Here is a 17,843-nt window from a genome sequence, read left to right on the forward strand (position 1 = left end):
CAAGGGTAAGCACAGGAAGCTACATACACAGCGCAGCCCCAGTTTGTACCCATTTGGGTCCTTAATAAGAAACTCTAGCAGGGATAATGCACTGACAAGGGAGCCTGCAGCTGTATAGCTGATTAAAACTACAGGTCCCAGGGATGGCATCTTCTTTTTCATTTAGTACACAAGGAATGAAAGATGGAAATTTTCAGCTCAAAAGGTTATAATAAAAGGGTTTCTGGTTCTGCAGAAAGCCTTCACAACTAAAAAGATGACTTCCAAAAAGTATTAAGAGGCAGCTGAAAGATCTAACTGCCTTCACACTCAAGGTGAGTAGGATCCTGAAGAGCTGCTGATCAGCGCTTTCTTCCTTTGGATCTCTCACTATCAAGGGGAATTCTTCAACCCTTTGTGATCTGCTTATTTAACTGTGCCGACCCATCTGGAGGAGGCAGCCCTTCATTCTCAGAGGTGTGAGGTCTGGACTCCTGGCTTCTGGCCAGCGCTGGCTAAACTCAATGGCCTTTATAGAAACTGGTTGTTCATGAGGGGCTTCTGAAGTGCTAAGAGACCAGTTTGTGAACAAGAATACCCTTCATGTCCTCCACAATTCATATTTTTGGTTTTAAAATCATCTTCATTTCAAAACACAGCACCCTTGTACCCAGCAAGCCCATCCTTTGTATCACAAGGAAAAGAAATTCCAAAATACAGTTGGTGTTCGTCTGCTGGGATACGCTAAAGAAGGTTACGAGAAGATGCATTTTCTTCTTTCTCTGGGGCCAAGACTGGTCATTGCAATTATAGAGCGCTCAGGCTCGGTCTGGCCTCATCCCATGTTTGTGGTCACTGAATACACATTTCCTATGGCTCTCCGTGCTAATATTCTATTACATCCATGTACCCCAATTTGTTCAGCCATCCCCCATTGGTGGATACTTCTTTGTTCCAGCTCTGTTACCACTTGGGGTCACAGGCCATTGACCTACGTCATTCAAAACTCTATCTCAGAGTGGCTGACCTCACAGTCCCACCAATGCTCTGTGTGGGGCGATCACCACTTCTCCAACAACGTCTACCCCCATCTTTAATCACCTTGGATGATTTTGGGGTTTTACAGTGAGCTGGAATTCTCTTATGATTGGTGACAGTGAAGCAATCTTTCAAATGGCTGGTAACAGTTTTCTGACCACTTATACCCAGGTAAAAAGTTCATCACGGTGTAGATTTCATAGCCTTCATCTTGTCACAAACATCAGACTACATATTTTGCCCAATTCCTGCCTTCCTATTTTAACCTTGTTGCAAGACTTTTAAAATTGCATGTAAATGAATATATTTTTATTGTTCTCTTTTGTGGTTGTGATCACCTGGTTAAGATATCTCCCTCTGCCCCCTCACTGGTCTATATTCTCTTTCCCCATTTTGTAAGCCCCAACCTGGGGCTGGTGGCAGACACGGAGGCAGCTCTTGTCCGGTGTTGGATTCTTTATCTAGTCCGTACGACCACCAGTCAGAGTGAAAAGTCCAACCACCAGCAATACTTGTTGCTGACAAACTACTTGTCGCTGACTACGTTAAAATTGTCTTTTAGGTACCGTAAATTAAATATACACCCTAAGAATCAGGAGTTAAATGCTCCCAACAAGTTTCAATAAAGTCTAGTTTTAGCACCTCTGCGAGTTTCGTTTTTTGACTTGCGTTTAGTGCGAAATTACATTGTGTTATTGTTACTGCAAGAAGCTAAAAAGTTAGGACACCTTCAAAATTACCTTGCAGTAATGTAGTTTTCTCAGTTCGTTCCTTCAGAATGAGTTAAATGACTATCTTTACAGAGCTCTATGGGTTCTGCAAATCCCCTTTTTACAACAGCCTTGAGAGACAAGCAATGACTGGATTTAAAGCTGGTAGTTTAGAAATGAAGAAAAGGGAGTTTTGCCATAACTAGTAATTTTTGCTTAAACTAGTACAATTTAAGTCAAGCTAGACCTGGGATTCGATCTTTGTTTCTAAGCCCACAGCTTGTCCTATTCAGTAGATCAGTACGGGGCACCACCTTTCCAGTCCAACTTAACAGAAACTCTCAAGGTACATTTCATATTACATAGAAATGACAAAATCTGGGACCAACAGAGCCCTGGAGGGTTTGCTAACTGGAAGCTGAAGAGTACCCAGGCTTCGCTTTTCTCTTCCTATTATAAACATACTGACTCTATCACTTTCATCCAATTCCTGTACAAAAGGACACTGGTAGATGTGGTTGTGTGCTTCCTCCAGCGAGCGAAGTTGGCCATCTGGGATGTGAAACTCAGCATTTCTCTAAAGTAGCTAACCTGCCTTGCAGATACTTCCACACTTGTATAAAACCTCGGTGTGCAAGCCCATCACCAAAGGTGCATTCTACAGGATACAACAATCGTTCTTGCTCCTACGGTCCCACACGCTGCTAGATCAAAAAACTCATTAATTACACGATCGCCCTATTACTGCTACCTGCCCACTGCAACTCCGACACCAATACCAACATTTGTGCCGCTGTCCACAAATAACAAATGGTTCTAATCTTGCCAACCTGAACAAGCGAAGTCACCCAAGCAGTGTATCTGGAAAAAGGTTCACCTTGCTAAGGTCCCCTTTGTCACCCCAAACGTTTCTGGGCTGCTGTTGCATAGTAGGAAGTATACAACCAAAGAAAACTAATTTAATCAAAGCAAGTAAGTAAATCTGCTGCTGCAAGTCATGAAAAGTTAAGTAAATCTGTGGCTGCAGGTCACGAAAAGACTGACAAGTATCCTGGTGGATTGAGGGCCAGAAACCTGAATTTCAATCCTGCCATAGACCGTTAAACAGCTGTTGCCCTGGCCAGATCACTTTTCCTCATTGCCTAAGTTTCCTCCTCTGTAACACAGAGGTATTAACAGCATTAATGCGAGGATCCAATGAGCTGACACATATAAAGAACTTCGCAAAGTTGAAAGGTTATAAATGTCACTTAAAGAGGCACTGGGGCAGCTAGGAGGTACACAACACAGCACACCAGCCCTGGAGTCAGGAGGACCTGAAATCAAATCTGGCCTTAGACACTTGCACGACTCTGGGCAAGTCACACTTAACCCTATTTGTCTCAGTTTCTTCAATGGTAAAATGAATTGGAGAAGGAAATGGCAAACCCCTCCAGTATCTACCAAGAAATCCCCAAACTGGGTCAATTAGAGTTGGACATGACTGAAAAAAAAAAAAAAAACACTGAACATCAACGAGAGAAGCTTTGGAAGACTTAAGTGAACTGATGCAGAGGGAAGGCAGCAGAGACAAGACTGTGACTGCAACAATGTAAATGGGAAGACTCACCACAAAACAATCCCACAGGAATACGGCAGGATAGCAAAGAACAAGCTTGGCCTCTCAAAAAAGCTGAGAGAAAGACCCCTTAGCCACCTCTTTGCAGAGGGAGGAGGTCCATGGGTGTAGGACATTCAAACAATCAATAAGCATTCTTACAATGCACACATTTTGACTTTTTTTTCAATGTAGTGACCAGTTCTGCTCTTTTTCTATAAAATATTGTTTATTAAAAACAACATATCAGATGGCTCTGAGAGGAGGTATAACACAGTCTGATCAAACAAATCTTTGTTGGTGTTCAGCGGCTTTTTTCAGCTGTGTCCCCAATTAGGGTTTTCTTGGTAAAAATACTGGACTGGTTTGCCTTTTCCTTTTCCAGCTCATTTTAAAGATGAAGTAACTGAGGCAAACTGAATGAAGTGACTTGCTCAGGGTCATACAGCTAGCAAGTAGATGCCATTTTAGAGACTTTAGCCAGAATTCAGCATTAAAGCAACACTGTGCTCTTGCCTCCAAGAACCTTCCATTGCATTGGGGAAAACCACATGTACACATCCATTTAAGTAACAGATGCATTACAAGGAGTGGAGTGGTTGATGCTATGTGGTGAATAAATTGAACTGTGAATGTGGTGAGTGAAATGAAGGAAGTTAAAGATTCGAGATGCAGTGGTGAGTTGGGGAACGGTCTAAGTAAAAGCATGGAGATGGGAAATGGGGGCCATGGAGTAGGTCAGTTTTGTTAGAACATAAGGTATGTGAAAGTGCACAAAGGGCAAATCTCTAGTCTGCAAAGGCAGAGGGTGGGGGTGGGTGCGGCTCGCAGCAGAGCGACTGATGCACACCGGGGCGTATCACGTCGGCAGCTAAAGATGGGTTAGAGAGATGGGAGACCAATGAGTGGACACGACCTGGAAACACAGTGAGAGACGTAAAGTAGAATGTTGCTAACTATTGACCCTTACTTGTCCAAAAAGAGATAAGGTTCTTTGAAAGGCATGCTGCACTAACCAAAATGCTCTTTCCCCTATCACCAAATCATGAAATTATCAACATGATTTAAAAACCATCCAAGGAAAGTCATCTGCAAACATCTTACTGATGGGCTCAAAACTCAAAACAGCTACTAACGCAGCTACTTTCCAGAGCATCTGGAATCTTGTTTGAAAAAGCTGGAATAAATGCCAACAAAAAATTTGTACCAGGAATCAAGAGCCCCGTGCCCCACACTCTTACCTTGCTCAAAGCTCCTCCAGGCTGTGGACCCCTTAATCCGGTTTGTCCTCCCATCTGGGGAGACCCTTGCTGCAGAGGCTCAGCTAGTAAACTGCCAGCACTTCCCATGCCTTGGTTTGGATACGGCATGTTAGGTCGCCCTCTGCCTGCTCCAATGGAACCGTTCATGACTTGACTTGGCATCATCCCCTGTCCGTTGCCTGTAGCTAACATGCCAGGATTCATGCCAGCCCCCATACCTGTGTTCATCCCTAGTCCAGGCTGATTAACTGGACTGTTCACTCCTGGGATCATACCAGCAGCAGACTGTGCAGAAGGACCTTGACTTGGCCCACCGGCACCCACTCCCATGTTAGGAGAAGTCAAGGTGGCCTGGGCCATGGGGCTTTTGACCATGCTATTCAATATTCCCATTCCAGGACTGTTCTGCTGGCCTTGAGTAGCCATGCCTGGGCCAGGACCACCAACTCCCATATTGAGATTCGGGGAACTGCCAGCCCGTAACAATTCAGAAAGCTGTTTATGTTTCGAGGCAGCGTCTTGCGTTATGCTAATACTTGTCTGGATCTGACTAATGTCGCCACCATTGGTAAGTCCCAATTCTGACGAGTTGATTAATTCATCCGGCAAGTCATGTTCTAGGTCAAACAAGGATCCAAAATCTAGAAGAGAAAAAAAACAAGAGAAAATTAAAGCTTAGCAAATGAGGAGACACAGAGCTCAAGCAGAGGTTTTCACCACTGAAAACGTGCAAGGCTCTTCTCACTTCACCTCACGGAACCACAAGCCAAGTCTGAAGGGGGCAAACAACAGGGAAAACGTCGTAGGGGAGCCACCTAACAATGTACAAGAAGCACCAAACTCACTTCCTGACCCGGTGAAACTACGAGAAATATATGTGATGAAGAGACTTGAAGCACAGCAGTTAGTTATGCTATTTGTAACACACAGAAAAGAGGAATTTACGTCTTTTAATGGTGGAATGGCTGAAGAAATAGCAGTGTAATGGATACTGTACCACAGAACATGACAATGAAATGTAAGGAAATAGATAAGTAACACCGTGAAGATGGCAAAGTGCCAGTAACATATACATTACAGACTGACAGCTCGACGACGGGCCCAGGCACAAATAAGGTTTCTAGCTATTTGGGGATGGAGCCAACATTCAAGTTTGATTGGCTGAACTGTGCGTATTTATTGAGGAAGGGGAGGTGGGAATAAATGATCAGAAATAATAATTTTAAAAGGTTATGACAACCAAATCAAGCATAGAGAGAAAGAATATGAGCAAATGCATTGTTCTCAAAGTCTACACTATTTTTCCCATTAAATGAAAAGCTAAGTTCTACGTTTTCATTTAGGAGTCTCACTCCATATTACTGGCATCTGGTGAGAAAAAATGAAAATCATATGAGCTTAGGATATAGTACCTTACATGTTATAGGTCCTCAATAAAATGTTACAGACCACCAGGTGTAGACACTAGCATTTGGATTGGAGATGGCCTTGGCAATATCCAATTACACACTTATCTAATTCACAGGGCTTTAAAAGATGAAGCCATGAGCACCTTCGAGGTCAGGGCCCCATCATCTTCCTCATTACTTTCGCGTAGGAAGACACAACTGGCACCAATGGTCCACCACCACATCAGCTTTCAGTCTGTATGCAGGACTTGCCCTTGCCACATTTAAGATGGCTGGACAGTGTGAAATGCACAGACTGGGGTGCAGCAGACTTTTTTCTATGGAAAGAGAATTGGCCCCTTTACATAGGCCTATCATTTTGGCTTCCTCAGTCTCATATTCTCACAAACTACACTAAGTAGAGTCATACATTCACTATGTCATGACCTGAGAAATACAGCTTTGACCTAAAAAGAAATTTCTGTTTCTAAATAGTAACTAACAATTAAAACCTCTCACAACAAATTCTACTGGGGAACATTATTTTTTTCATCATAATGAGATTTCTCTATAATAAATAACGGAAGGTCATGGGACCACCAGTGTCTGCCAACATCACCCAAGGCAATGAGTAGAAGCAGTTGCTAGCTGTGGGTCCACCTGCCACTTCCCAATTGAGGATATGGGCTGGAAGATGAAATGATACCCACTGACCGTCAGATCCAGAGGATAACAAGGAGCTAATTAATGGAAACCCCAATATTCAGGGCTTCAGGAACTGATAAGAGGGTGAGAAAATGTGGGAGTGCAGAAGAAACACAGGGAAGCCCCACGGTAGGATACAGAAAAGCCAGTAATGGTGCCCGAGATGATTTCCAAAGTAGACTCAATAGTAGTATGAGTGCATCAAGCCGGTGCCAGGCAGAGTCCAGTTCTATTACTACTATGTGACCTGCAACTACTCATCTCTCGGGAAACTCAAGTTTCTTTAAATCTTCAAATAAGGGGACTGGAACGGATTGTTTTTAAGGTCTTCTCCATCTCCAAATCTTGTGAAGTTTATGAAAACACTATCTTGTAAGATGAGTAGAATTTTCAACTAGAAATATGAAAAGTTTTGTTTAATTTCCTACAATCGGTATGATACTAAATACCCGTTCATCATGATCCTGGATTTTCATGCCAAGGAAGCCAAGTTCCAAGGTTCGGCACCATGAGGGAAAGGCCTTGAGGAGGGCATCTGTAGCTGCCTGCATGTCTGCCGCCCCACAGATCAAGCTAAACTTGGGGAGTCTAGTCCACACTCAGGGTGGCTGCATGCAAGGTGGGTCCTCTGCCAGCTAGAGTAGCTATGGAAAACCATGGGAAGGCGGTGGCTGTGGGTGGTGTTCATGTAAGAAGTGACCACAATGACAAAGGCATGGGTACTCCACTAGGTTGCTGGATCATGTGCGCATCATGGAAGTATAATGGAAAGTAAAAATAATACTAAGGATACTGTGAACCTCAACAGGTCCACTCAAACGGTTTTGGTACTGGCATTCTTTACTTCAAAGATGAAAAAGGAGAGCGTTGGAAAAGCTGGAAGATGAATCTTCCAGATGCATGAAAGGTCAATGTTTATAAAAGGACTGACATGCTGTTTATGTTAGAGCAGCTTCAAGGCTGAACCAGTCACTGCACTGTGAACCCCAAGAAGGCTTGGAGAGAAAGGTGCCTACCCTTCGGGCCAGTGAAGATGAAGCTTTTAGCTCCAGACATACCTAACTTCCCTTAACCTAATGAAGAGCTCTGAAGAATGCAGAACATTGGGGGAACAAACATGTAGACTGTTTATCACTCAGATATCATTTTATACAAGGTAATTAACTAAGTTAGTTACGTCGTGTTTCATGTAAGTTAAAACCAATTATAACTGTAACACAGTAGAAAGGGGAAAAATTAAAAAATTTCCATCACCTTGGCCATTTTAAAATGTGTTATCTTTTTTTACACAATTTTACAAAGTATTTCCTTCCACAAGTATCTTTTAAAAATACTTATAAATGAAACATATAAAATTTTAAAAATTATCCTTATTTTACAGGCAAGGAGTCCAACATCAGGGATTAGATTTAAAGCAGGCCAGGCTTCCCACCCAATTAATTGGCACCCATTATCTCCTCTTCAATCAAACTCTCCAGAGATTGCCATGTTGGGGGGAGGGGATGAGACCTCAGCACAAAGGGGCTTGTCCTAGGGTGCAAGAGAATGCCAATAAAATATTAGATTATGATTTTCCAAATAAACTTCTCTGTGGGCAAAGTGCTGTGCCTAGTCACTTTGGACACACAAAAAAGTTAAATCTGAGTTACGATATTCAAGTCACTCTAATTTAAGAAGGCTGAGAGATGTATCTAATACATTTTAGAAACTTTAGATTCTCACTAAAAGGACAAGCTAAAGTTGTTAGGAAAGTTCACTTATTCAAGATTTTCTCCTCCAGTCCCTGATCAAGATATCACTGTAGACAGGATAGGCTAGAATAGGTGTGCCAGGAGAGTATCAGGTACAAGGTGGGTGTCACCTAAGGGGGAACAGGTGTCAGACAGGCCTGACTTCTAACTAAACGAATACTCACAAAATGGACATGAGGCTTTAAGACTGCCCAGTAAAGACACAAAGGACAGCGGAGAACACAAACCCAATGACTGATCTCTTCTGCTACGAGTACAAATCTTCTACTATGAGAAAGAGCTAATAATCAGATCTGACATCAGCTCCCAAAACTGAAAATTATGAAGAATTAAATATGAATTTACATTCATGCAGCTAACAAAGTGGCAGGGTGGATAGAGCCACACATAGAAGGAAGAGCATCCCAGGGACGGAGCAACCAGGGCAAAGGAATGGATACCATTCCTATATCACAGCAAGATAGCCAGTGTAGCTACAAATGAAAAAATGGAGAAGAACCCAGGAAGGTTGGAAGGTTATGACCTAGCCAGTTTGGGAAAACAAAAAAGGACTTTATTTCATCCCAGATCCTGGAACTAAGGACAGGAACTGTGTTTCAGGGAAATCACTTTATGGTAGAAGGTATACTGGAGTGCAGAGAGATGACAGGAGGTGACTGAAATAGTCCAGGTGAGAGGTGATTAAGGTCTGATCTAGGGTGCTAGTTGTGAGTAGAAGCAGGACATTCAAAAATGTGGCAGAGGGAGAAAGAGAAACACTTGGCAACTTATTGGACATATGGGATAAGCAAGAATGAGACTAAGTCCAAGGCTGCCTTCCTGGGGTCGGAAAGAAGGCCTGCCAATGGATCCGCTCAACCTAGGCCGCCTGAAAGACACGTACAGGAGAGCGACCAGGAATGGATCCATGAATAATAGAAACCATGGATGCTGATGGATAAGGTCAACAAGGGAGAAAATGTGGAGAGAAGGCCCTGGAGAGCGACTTGTGGTGCCCCCACAGTTAGAGGGGTGTGCCATGGATGATGATCTGGCAAAGGAATGGTCAGAAAGGCAATATTAAAGATAGGCAACATTTATATATCTCTAAGGTCTGCAAAATAGTTTACGTCTTACTTTTATCTCACGTGAGATAGGTGCTGGGAGAGAAAGCAGGGTCTCTAGCGTTGATGCTACCCACTTCCTGCCAGGTGTGATAGGCCCAAGCTGCAGGATGAAACCGTTCTGGTCATAATACAAAGGTTAAAGGGGCAGCTAAGTGGTATAGTGGATAGAGCACTAGGCCTGGAGTCAGAACACCCAAGTTCAAATCTGGCCTCAGATATATATTAGTTGTGTGACTCTGGGCAAGTCACTTAACCTGTTTGCATCAGTTTCCTCAGTTGTAAAATAGGGATAATAATAACAACAAGGGTGTTTGTAAAGTGCTTAGCACAGTGCCTGGCACAAAGGAATCACAAAAATGCATATATCCTTCAGCTAAAGGCAAACTACACAAAGTAAAAGAGCATCATGGCTTCACACACAGAGCTAGGTTCCATTAATTCCAGTTTAATTAATGTATAATTCAATTTAGTGCTTATCATAAAGTGATAAAAGGCTGAATGTGATGAGCCAAAACTTTATTAACATGAGGGCTGGCATGCTAAGCTTGCATTACCTGTGGATGAGGTACACTATCGCACACTACCAAGAGTTGTGTAAGAAAATGGGCAAAAGGAAGAAGACTGCAGAGGGACCAAAAAGACAAGACTTCTTACTGCATCAGAACAAAAATGTGATGTAACTGAATGGCATGAACATGGTGTTAGTAACTCTAAAAGAGGAAGAAATGCTGGAATGCCTGAATCAAAGTTGTTTAAAGCATTATATCCAAAACAAGAAGAAGAATAAGACATAAAGTATTATCTGAGTGCCACAGCTCCTCCAAAATTCAGGGAGAAGTGGAAAAAAGCTCTCTCATGCCTAACAAGAGTAGGCATCAAGTCAACATACTCTGCTAAAATACCGCATCCATCAATGACAAGGTTTCCATCCTAACACCAGGGCAGGCTCATATTCAAGTGTGTTTTATAATTTTGCTTTCTCTAACAACTACTTTGTGATAAGCTTAAATCACCAACATATTTTTCTTATTCTTTGCTGGTGTGTTAATAAACAGATAAAACTTTTTTTTAAAACTTTCATTTATTTCCATTGGGCTGGAATCAATTATCATGTTTTACAACTCGAATTCTGTGCCACTTCAAGGGGACTGAATTCAATGTCTGAAATAACTGTGCTCAGCTTTGAGTCTCTTTTTTCCATTTAATTTTGCCCATGGAAATGTTTTTTTTTCTTTTAATGTTCATTAAATTCAGAATTAAGAGATCATTGGCAATATGAACATTTCTCCAAAGAATTGCTATCAACTATTGCTATTAAACTATTAATAACCATTTGAAAAAAATAAGTTCCAAAAGCAAATCAAAACAACTCTTAGCTTAGCTCATTCACAACTCTTAGCTTAACTCTTGTTCAGCAAACTGGCAAATGTTAAGAGAGTACAGTCAATGTTTGAAGGGTTGTGGAAAGAGGCATTATTCTAGAGCTCTGAACTGACAGAATCGTTCTGGAAAGCATTTGAAATTATGTCAAGTGACTCAAGTATCCATATCCTTGCATCCAGAAATTTCACTGCTAGACATCTCTGTCTATTCCAGGGGTCAATGACAAAAACAATCCATATTTTCCAAACAATCCACATACTCCACTTATAGCGACACTTTTTTTGTAGCAGTAAAGAATGGAAACAAAATAAATACCCATCAATTGGGGAACAGACAAATTGTGGTAAACAAATGTAAAGTAATATTGCTACACTGTAAGTAAAGATGAATATGATGAAGCATGGAAAGATGCAAAGTGAATTGAGTGGAATCAGGAAAACAGTATACGCAATTACAGAAATGTAAATGAAGGGGCAGCAACAATAAAATAATAAAAAAGGAATGCGATCAAATCATACGGAGCCAGCACAGCCCAATAACGGCCAGGAGGAAGAAGGCAGACTGTGGGAGCGGTACACTACAGAAAATGTCTGATTTTTTAGATATGGTGGTGAATCTTTTTTTCAATCCTGTTGTAAATTTTTATACACACACACTTTGTTATACAGTTTTTTCAAGGAGTTTGGTTGAGAAAAGGAAAAGAGATTTACTGAGGGCCTTGTTAAGAAATGGGAGACTTGGGTGTGTTTGTAAGCAGCACAGAACGGGTCAGCAGATAGAGAGAAATTGATGAGAGGGATGGATAAGAGTGGGGGCAATTTTTTGGAGAAGATGGGTATGGAGAGGCTGACCTTGGCAAGGAGACTGAAGTAGGGGATATTGAGGATGATAACTACTTAGGAGAAAGTGAATGACATGAGGGAAGATGGAACCAAATTTCAACAAAAACTTTTGCAAAACTAATGGATAGGATCAAAAAATGAATAAAATGATTTAGTAAACACAGTCAATGATGTAATTTCTACTTGGGTAGCTGTATAATGTACATAATAGCATGTGCTACGTAACAGTAGCACATGTATGTAACAGAAATAAACATATTGGGGTATATATTCAACATTTTTCACTGATGGGGGTGCCCAATCAAAAAACTCTGGAGACCACTAGTCTAGATGATTGAGAGGACCAGATGAGAGACTTTCCAGGTAATTGAGTCCAAGGCATCTTATCTTCCCTATTTTTATGACTATCTACAAAACCAATCTGCTCGGGGAAAAAAAGCAATCATTTCATTCAATGCCACATACACAAAGGTTCTCAAATCTCACATTAAGTAGTAGTTAACCTTAAGATTAAAAAAAAAATCATTTCACCCAAATAGTCACACATTTAAGAAAGCACAGAGAGAAGCATTCTATCAGCAAAGTTGGCATGCCTGAAACTGTTGCTCTCATACATGAACTTGTTACTATAATGCTCAGGAAATCCAATTGTTTCTGTTGGACCCGTGAATGAAAGAAAGGCACTTCCCAAGCGAGAGAGTACCATTAGGGCTCAAAGTCTAAGGGGCTTGAAACACACCCAAGCTCCCAAATTTAGAGCTGGAAGACAGTGATCTAGTCAAACCCTCTCTATAATTTATAGAGTCAATTCTCCTTGCTTAATAAAACCTGGTTAGGAATTCCCTTGTCTCCCTCTCCCCTTTTCTCTACTATCTAATCCTGCTGTAATACGAGGAAATCCAGACTGAAAGTAAAAAAAAGGAGGTTTGCTGCTCTGAATCCTGTCAGTTTATCTAACAGCACCAGTGATAGTTGTTTCAATATATCATTGGCCTAGTTTCTACAAATATTTATTGATCAAACAAGGCTGATTTAAGTAATGTCATGGCAGACATACTGTATTCAGTCTGGACCTGGAAAGCCAGGTTTTCCCCACTGAAGGGTGAAATATTTTGTCAAAGTCTGACCTCTCTACAGAATTCTGACCCAACTTTAAGAGAATTTCTAGCAATTTCCACCTAGAGATCACACTAACTTCAGGCACTAAACACGTTTGATAATTGCATGACTGAATATTAAACATAATAGCTGTGCAGACACAGGTTTGTTTTAAGCACAGTTAAATACATTTAGGAACAATGCTTTAATCTATTCAAGGCTGTCATTTAATATAGTATCAAGCACGCTACAACTTGTATGAGGTATTCCATTTCAGTCAGTCATTCAATAAGCATTTATTAAGCACCTACTGAGAATACAAAAGAAGGCACACTCTGACACACAGGGAGATGTCATGCAAACAAACTATGTACAAACAAGCTATAGAAAGGACAAACAGGAAATAATCAATGAAGGGAAGGAAGGCACTAGAATTAATAAAGACTGGGAAGGAAAGGCTTCCTATAGAAAGTTGGATTTTAGCTGGGGCTTCCAGGCCCGGGGGGTGGCCAGTGAAAGCATCAGAGTCAGGAGATGCAACATCTCGTGTGAGCAGCAGCTCAGGAGCCAGTGTCACTGGGGATGGGAGGAGGGGTGTGGGGTGGGGGGAGGGGGAGGGGTTTTGAGGGACCCTGGCCTCCCGGAGGTTTTTTATTTGGTCCCGGGGGGGGTGGGGTTGGGGGGGGGGGGTGACAGGGCATGGCAGCTGAGTGAAGGCTGGACTGGAGCAGGGAGAGACTTGTGGCAGACAAAAAACTTGCAGTTTATTGCAGGTGTTGAGGAGATGAGGCCTGCACCTGGGTGGTTCTTGTAACAGGGGAGAAGGGGGCATATTTGTACGATATTGCAAAGGTCTTAACAACAGATTTGTTATGAGAATGTTATTTGGTTGCTACTGCCCCTTTTCAAGGGTGACCAGGTTGTAAGCCTAGGGTACTACGGTGACCTCTACAGTAAAAGGAATTTGGGAGGGGGAGGGATTTGGGGGAAAATGAGTTCAGTTTTTGTATGTTGGATTTAAGATGTCTATGGGACACAGTGATGATGGGAGGGGAGAAGACCTGGAAGCGGCAATGAATGAAAGTGGGAAGGAGGGAAAGTGCAGTCAGTTGTCTATGGGACATCAAATCTACTAAGCTGTTGGAGACATGAGACTGGAGGTCAGCAGAGAAGTAGATTTGAGCATCTTCAGCATCTGATGGAATGGATGAGATCACCAGGTGAAGGAGGTCCAGGACAGAGTCCTGTGGGATACCCAGAGTTGGCAGATGAGAATGGCCCTGGGCTGGATTTGGGTCGGGGCCTGTGGCTTCCTTCGCACCAAACAGCTGGGCAAAACCCAGGCAGAACTTCCTCACTCAGGACGAGCCAGTCTAAGAATTTCTATCTTAACTGTGCTCAGACTGTTTAGGACTTCTCAAGGAATTTGGACCCAAAAGGCAGAAGAGATACGGGAGGGATGATCAAGTGAAAGTTTTTTGAGGGCAGGGAAGACTTGGGCACAATTGTAGCAGGAGGGAAGCAACCAGCAGACAGGGAGACAATGAGGACAATGGGGGGAGGAGACAGAATGGAGTCAGCAAGGAGACCTGTGCGGCTTAGGGAAGGGCAGACAGCAGCATCTGGAGGAGGGGCTAAGTGTAAAAAGGGGGGAAGGTCCACAGCTGAAAGGGTGGGGCAGGGGGAGCCGAGGGAGATCTGAAGGGGGAAGGGAAGACTGGGAAGAATGGCTGGGGGGCCAGAGCTGTTTAAGGAGGTAGAACAGAATTGCCCAGTAGTAGCAGTGAGGGCCTAGTAAGGCTGGGTAACACATTTGTGGTGCATCCAGTCCAGATGGTTGACTGGTTTTCTCCAGCTTCCTTCAGCATGACATGTACAGAGAAACTCTGGCAGTGGAATGGGGTTGGGGGTGGGGGGGGATGCAAGAGAAGGGCCAGTGATCCTCATACGGCAAGATCGGTACTCTGAGAGGGTGAGGGAAGGGAAGGGAAGACATTGTGAAACGGAAGTGGTTTGCCAGGGGGTCACGATGGGCAAAGGAGAAGCGTGAGTAGTGCAGGGATGATGGTCTGAGAGAGAACAGAGAGGTGAAAAGCCAGAGGTCAGTGACCATACAAGGGAATGGCAGGTTTCATGAACATAAAAGGGTCCATTTATGGGGGATGTCAAGATGAAGATATGGCCACTTCTGTGTGTGCCTGAGGTAAGGTAGACGAGTAGGGAAATGAGTAGGCTGGAAAACTGGGAGGTTATGGTGTTTGAGGGACCATCAGTATGGGTGCTGAAGTTTCCCAATATGAGGACAAGAATTGGGGAAGAGTCAGGTATTGAGGAAGTACCAACTTAGTAAGGAAGGAACTGTCATGGAGGTCTGTAGACATCAGTTACCAGGATTTTGATTAGGGTAGGTGTGGATTGTACGGTCCTCAAAGGAGGAAAGGTTACTAAGTCATGGTGGAAGCGGCCATGAGTCAAAGTGGGAATGTGCAGCCAGTGCTGGAAGGGGCAGCCAGGGAGACTGAGTCATCAGGAGGGAACCAAGTCTCACTGAGAACCACAAGATGGAAGAAGCAAGAAAGGAAAAGATTTAAGATGAAAGCAAGTTTGTTGTCTAAGATGAGGGTTATTTGTTTGGAACACTGGGGGTGGGAAAAAAGAATCAGGATGTAAGAGGTGGGGAAGGTGGTTTGGATGATCATATAGAAGGGGAGACCAGGCAGGATTTGTTAATCATTTGTAAACACTGCAGAGATTTTCTTTTTTTAATTAATTTATTTTGATTTATCAACAATCATTTCCATAAGCTTCTGAGTTTTAAATTTTTCTCCTCCTCCCTCCCCACCTCCCTCATTGCAGAGATTTTCAAAGTCATAGTATTAAGACCTAAGAACGCAGTTCTTTCAGAGCCATGGCTTCCAAGTACAGGCAAAAGGGGCAGAACCTGGAACAAAAGGATTGCTAACACTCTCCTTCCCTAAGGCAGGAGACCAGGCTGGAAGGCCCCTTCTCTCTTCTTCTCTCTGGAGGCTGAAGATGAGGCAGGGCACTTAACAGAAGCTTGGAGGCCTGCCCACCTTTCCTCTTCCCACTCCTGTCCGAGGCTGAAGACCAGGCAGGAGACGCCATCTTTCCTTCACTGAATCCTAAAAGGTGTCTTTACTGAACCCCATACCACCTTTCCTTTCCCCCTCATTACTGAACTTACAGAAAGAGTTGTCCACACCACACCAGTTATAGCACCTCTTACAGTGTGGATTCTGTCTCGATGACAATTCTACTCAATCTTTTCTCAAACCTTATCGCTCTAATGGAATTGAATTCTTTCAATGCTACCAGTAACCATCAGTTTGTCAAATCATTGAATCTAGGGCGATCTAGTCCAATAGATACCTGATTAGGGATCCCTTCTAACCAGATATTTGGACATTCACTGCCTGTGATCACATAACCACCACTTCTGCGGCGGTAACCAAGCCTTCCTCTGAACAGTTCTAACCTTCCCTAATAAATAGAGCCAAACCTCACCCATTACTCCCATTACTCCTAGGACAGAGGTCCTTAACCTGGGGCAAGTGAACCTATTTAATATTTTGACAACTTTTCAATATATCTCACGTATTTTATTTTATACATCTCAAAAAGCATGATTCTGAGTCATACACCAGACTGCCAGAGGGGTCCTAACACAAAAAAGAATAAAAAAGCCCTTCAAATATCTGAAGGCACATAACCCTTCTAGAGGCTCCACTCTCCTAGTGCCTATCACACTGTTTACACCTACAGAGGGCACAAGAGGTACTGACACCTATCTCTTCTCCCTGCCTCCCCTTCATTTTCACACAAACTTTTCTAGCTACAGCTCCCACATCCTGAGTCAGCCACAATCTCCCTAGGCCGACAAGGGAGTTGGGTTCTGAGATCCCTACAAAAAATGAACTCCATCACACCTTCAGGTCATTGATTAAATATGCTCGCTCACACACACGCTCACACACCCACACCCACACCCACACACACACCACACACTGCCCCAGACGTTCCTAACTATTCTTTGGGTCTGATTCCAAATCCACTTAAATTATGTAGTCCATATTTCTCCACCTTTTACATCAGGATAGTATGGAAAACTGTCAAATTTACTGAAATCCATACTTGTTTTCTCTATAACATTTCCAACTATTTAGAAATCTTGTCCAAAAAAGCAATAAAGTTAATCTGACATATCATTGTTGTCAAACCCATGCTGGATTTTGGAGGCTCTGATTTACAAACCATCTCTTTTATAACATTTTAGAATCCATGTCAATCTCGCTAGCATAAGGATGAAAGATTCCTCTTCTATTCCCCTTTTGGCTTTATGTATCAACATCAGGATGATGGAATAATGAATGTCATATGGTTTAGGAGGAATAGTATAAAGGAAATGCTCACATTAGATTCATTAAATGAGGTTAGAAGGAAGAGGACAGATCTAGTAAAGTTCAGCGTGGCCTAGTCCTCAATCTATAAGCAATCCTGAAGAGCAAACTCTATAAAGAAAAGGATGATCAGAGCCCCAGGAGAGACAGGAGTGTCTGCCCTTAAGTGACTTAATTTGTACAGGGCAAGACAAAATGGGTACAGAGAAAGAAATAGATAAAAAGAAAAGCTAATTTTGGTGAGAGACAGTAAATGGTGCTAGAGCCTAGCTCCTGAGGAAAATGAGAGGTTTAAAAAATATGTATTTATATCATTTCCCTCCCACTGCTCCTCCCCACCAAACAAAGAAGGAAGGGACGGAGAGAAAAAAGAAGGCGCTCATTGACATATATCATCTAGCAAAACAAATTCCCACACTGGCCATGGCTAAGAATACAGGACTCTGCGTTTTCAATACGCCACCACTGTGGAATCACTGGTGAGTGATGTATTTCATCTTCAGTCTTCTGGACTCGTGGTTATCAGAGTTCTGATGTCTTTCAAAGTTGTATTTCTCTGTAATGTT

General features: G+C 42.7%; 1 protein-coding gene across 3 annotated transcripts in view; it reads right to left on the bottom strand.

The window, feature by feature from the left end:
* The window catches only part of EP300 (E1A binding protein p300), a 90,351-nt gene that overhangs the window by 50,463 nt on the left and 22,045 nt on the right, over positions 1–17,843 (bottom strand). For all 3 annotated transcript variants that reach the window (XM_027874356.1, XM_027874348.1, XM_027874339.1), the window contains exon 2: positions 4,566–5,227. In XM_027874356.1, the coding sequence (XP_027730157.1) occupies positions 4,566–5,227 (662 nt within the window). The remainder of the gene's footprint in view (positions 1–4,565; positions 5,228–17,843) is intronic.

This window comes from Vombatus ursinus, unplaced genomic scaffold, assembly GCF_900497805.2.
Source record: "Vombatus ursinus unplaced genomic scaffold, bare-nosed wombat genome assembly UNPS02003292.1, whole genome shotgun sequence".
NCBI lineage: Eukaryota > Metazoa > Chordata > Mammalia > Diprotodontia > Vombatidae > Vombatus > Vombatus ursinus.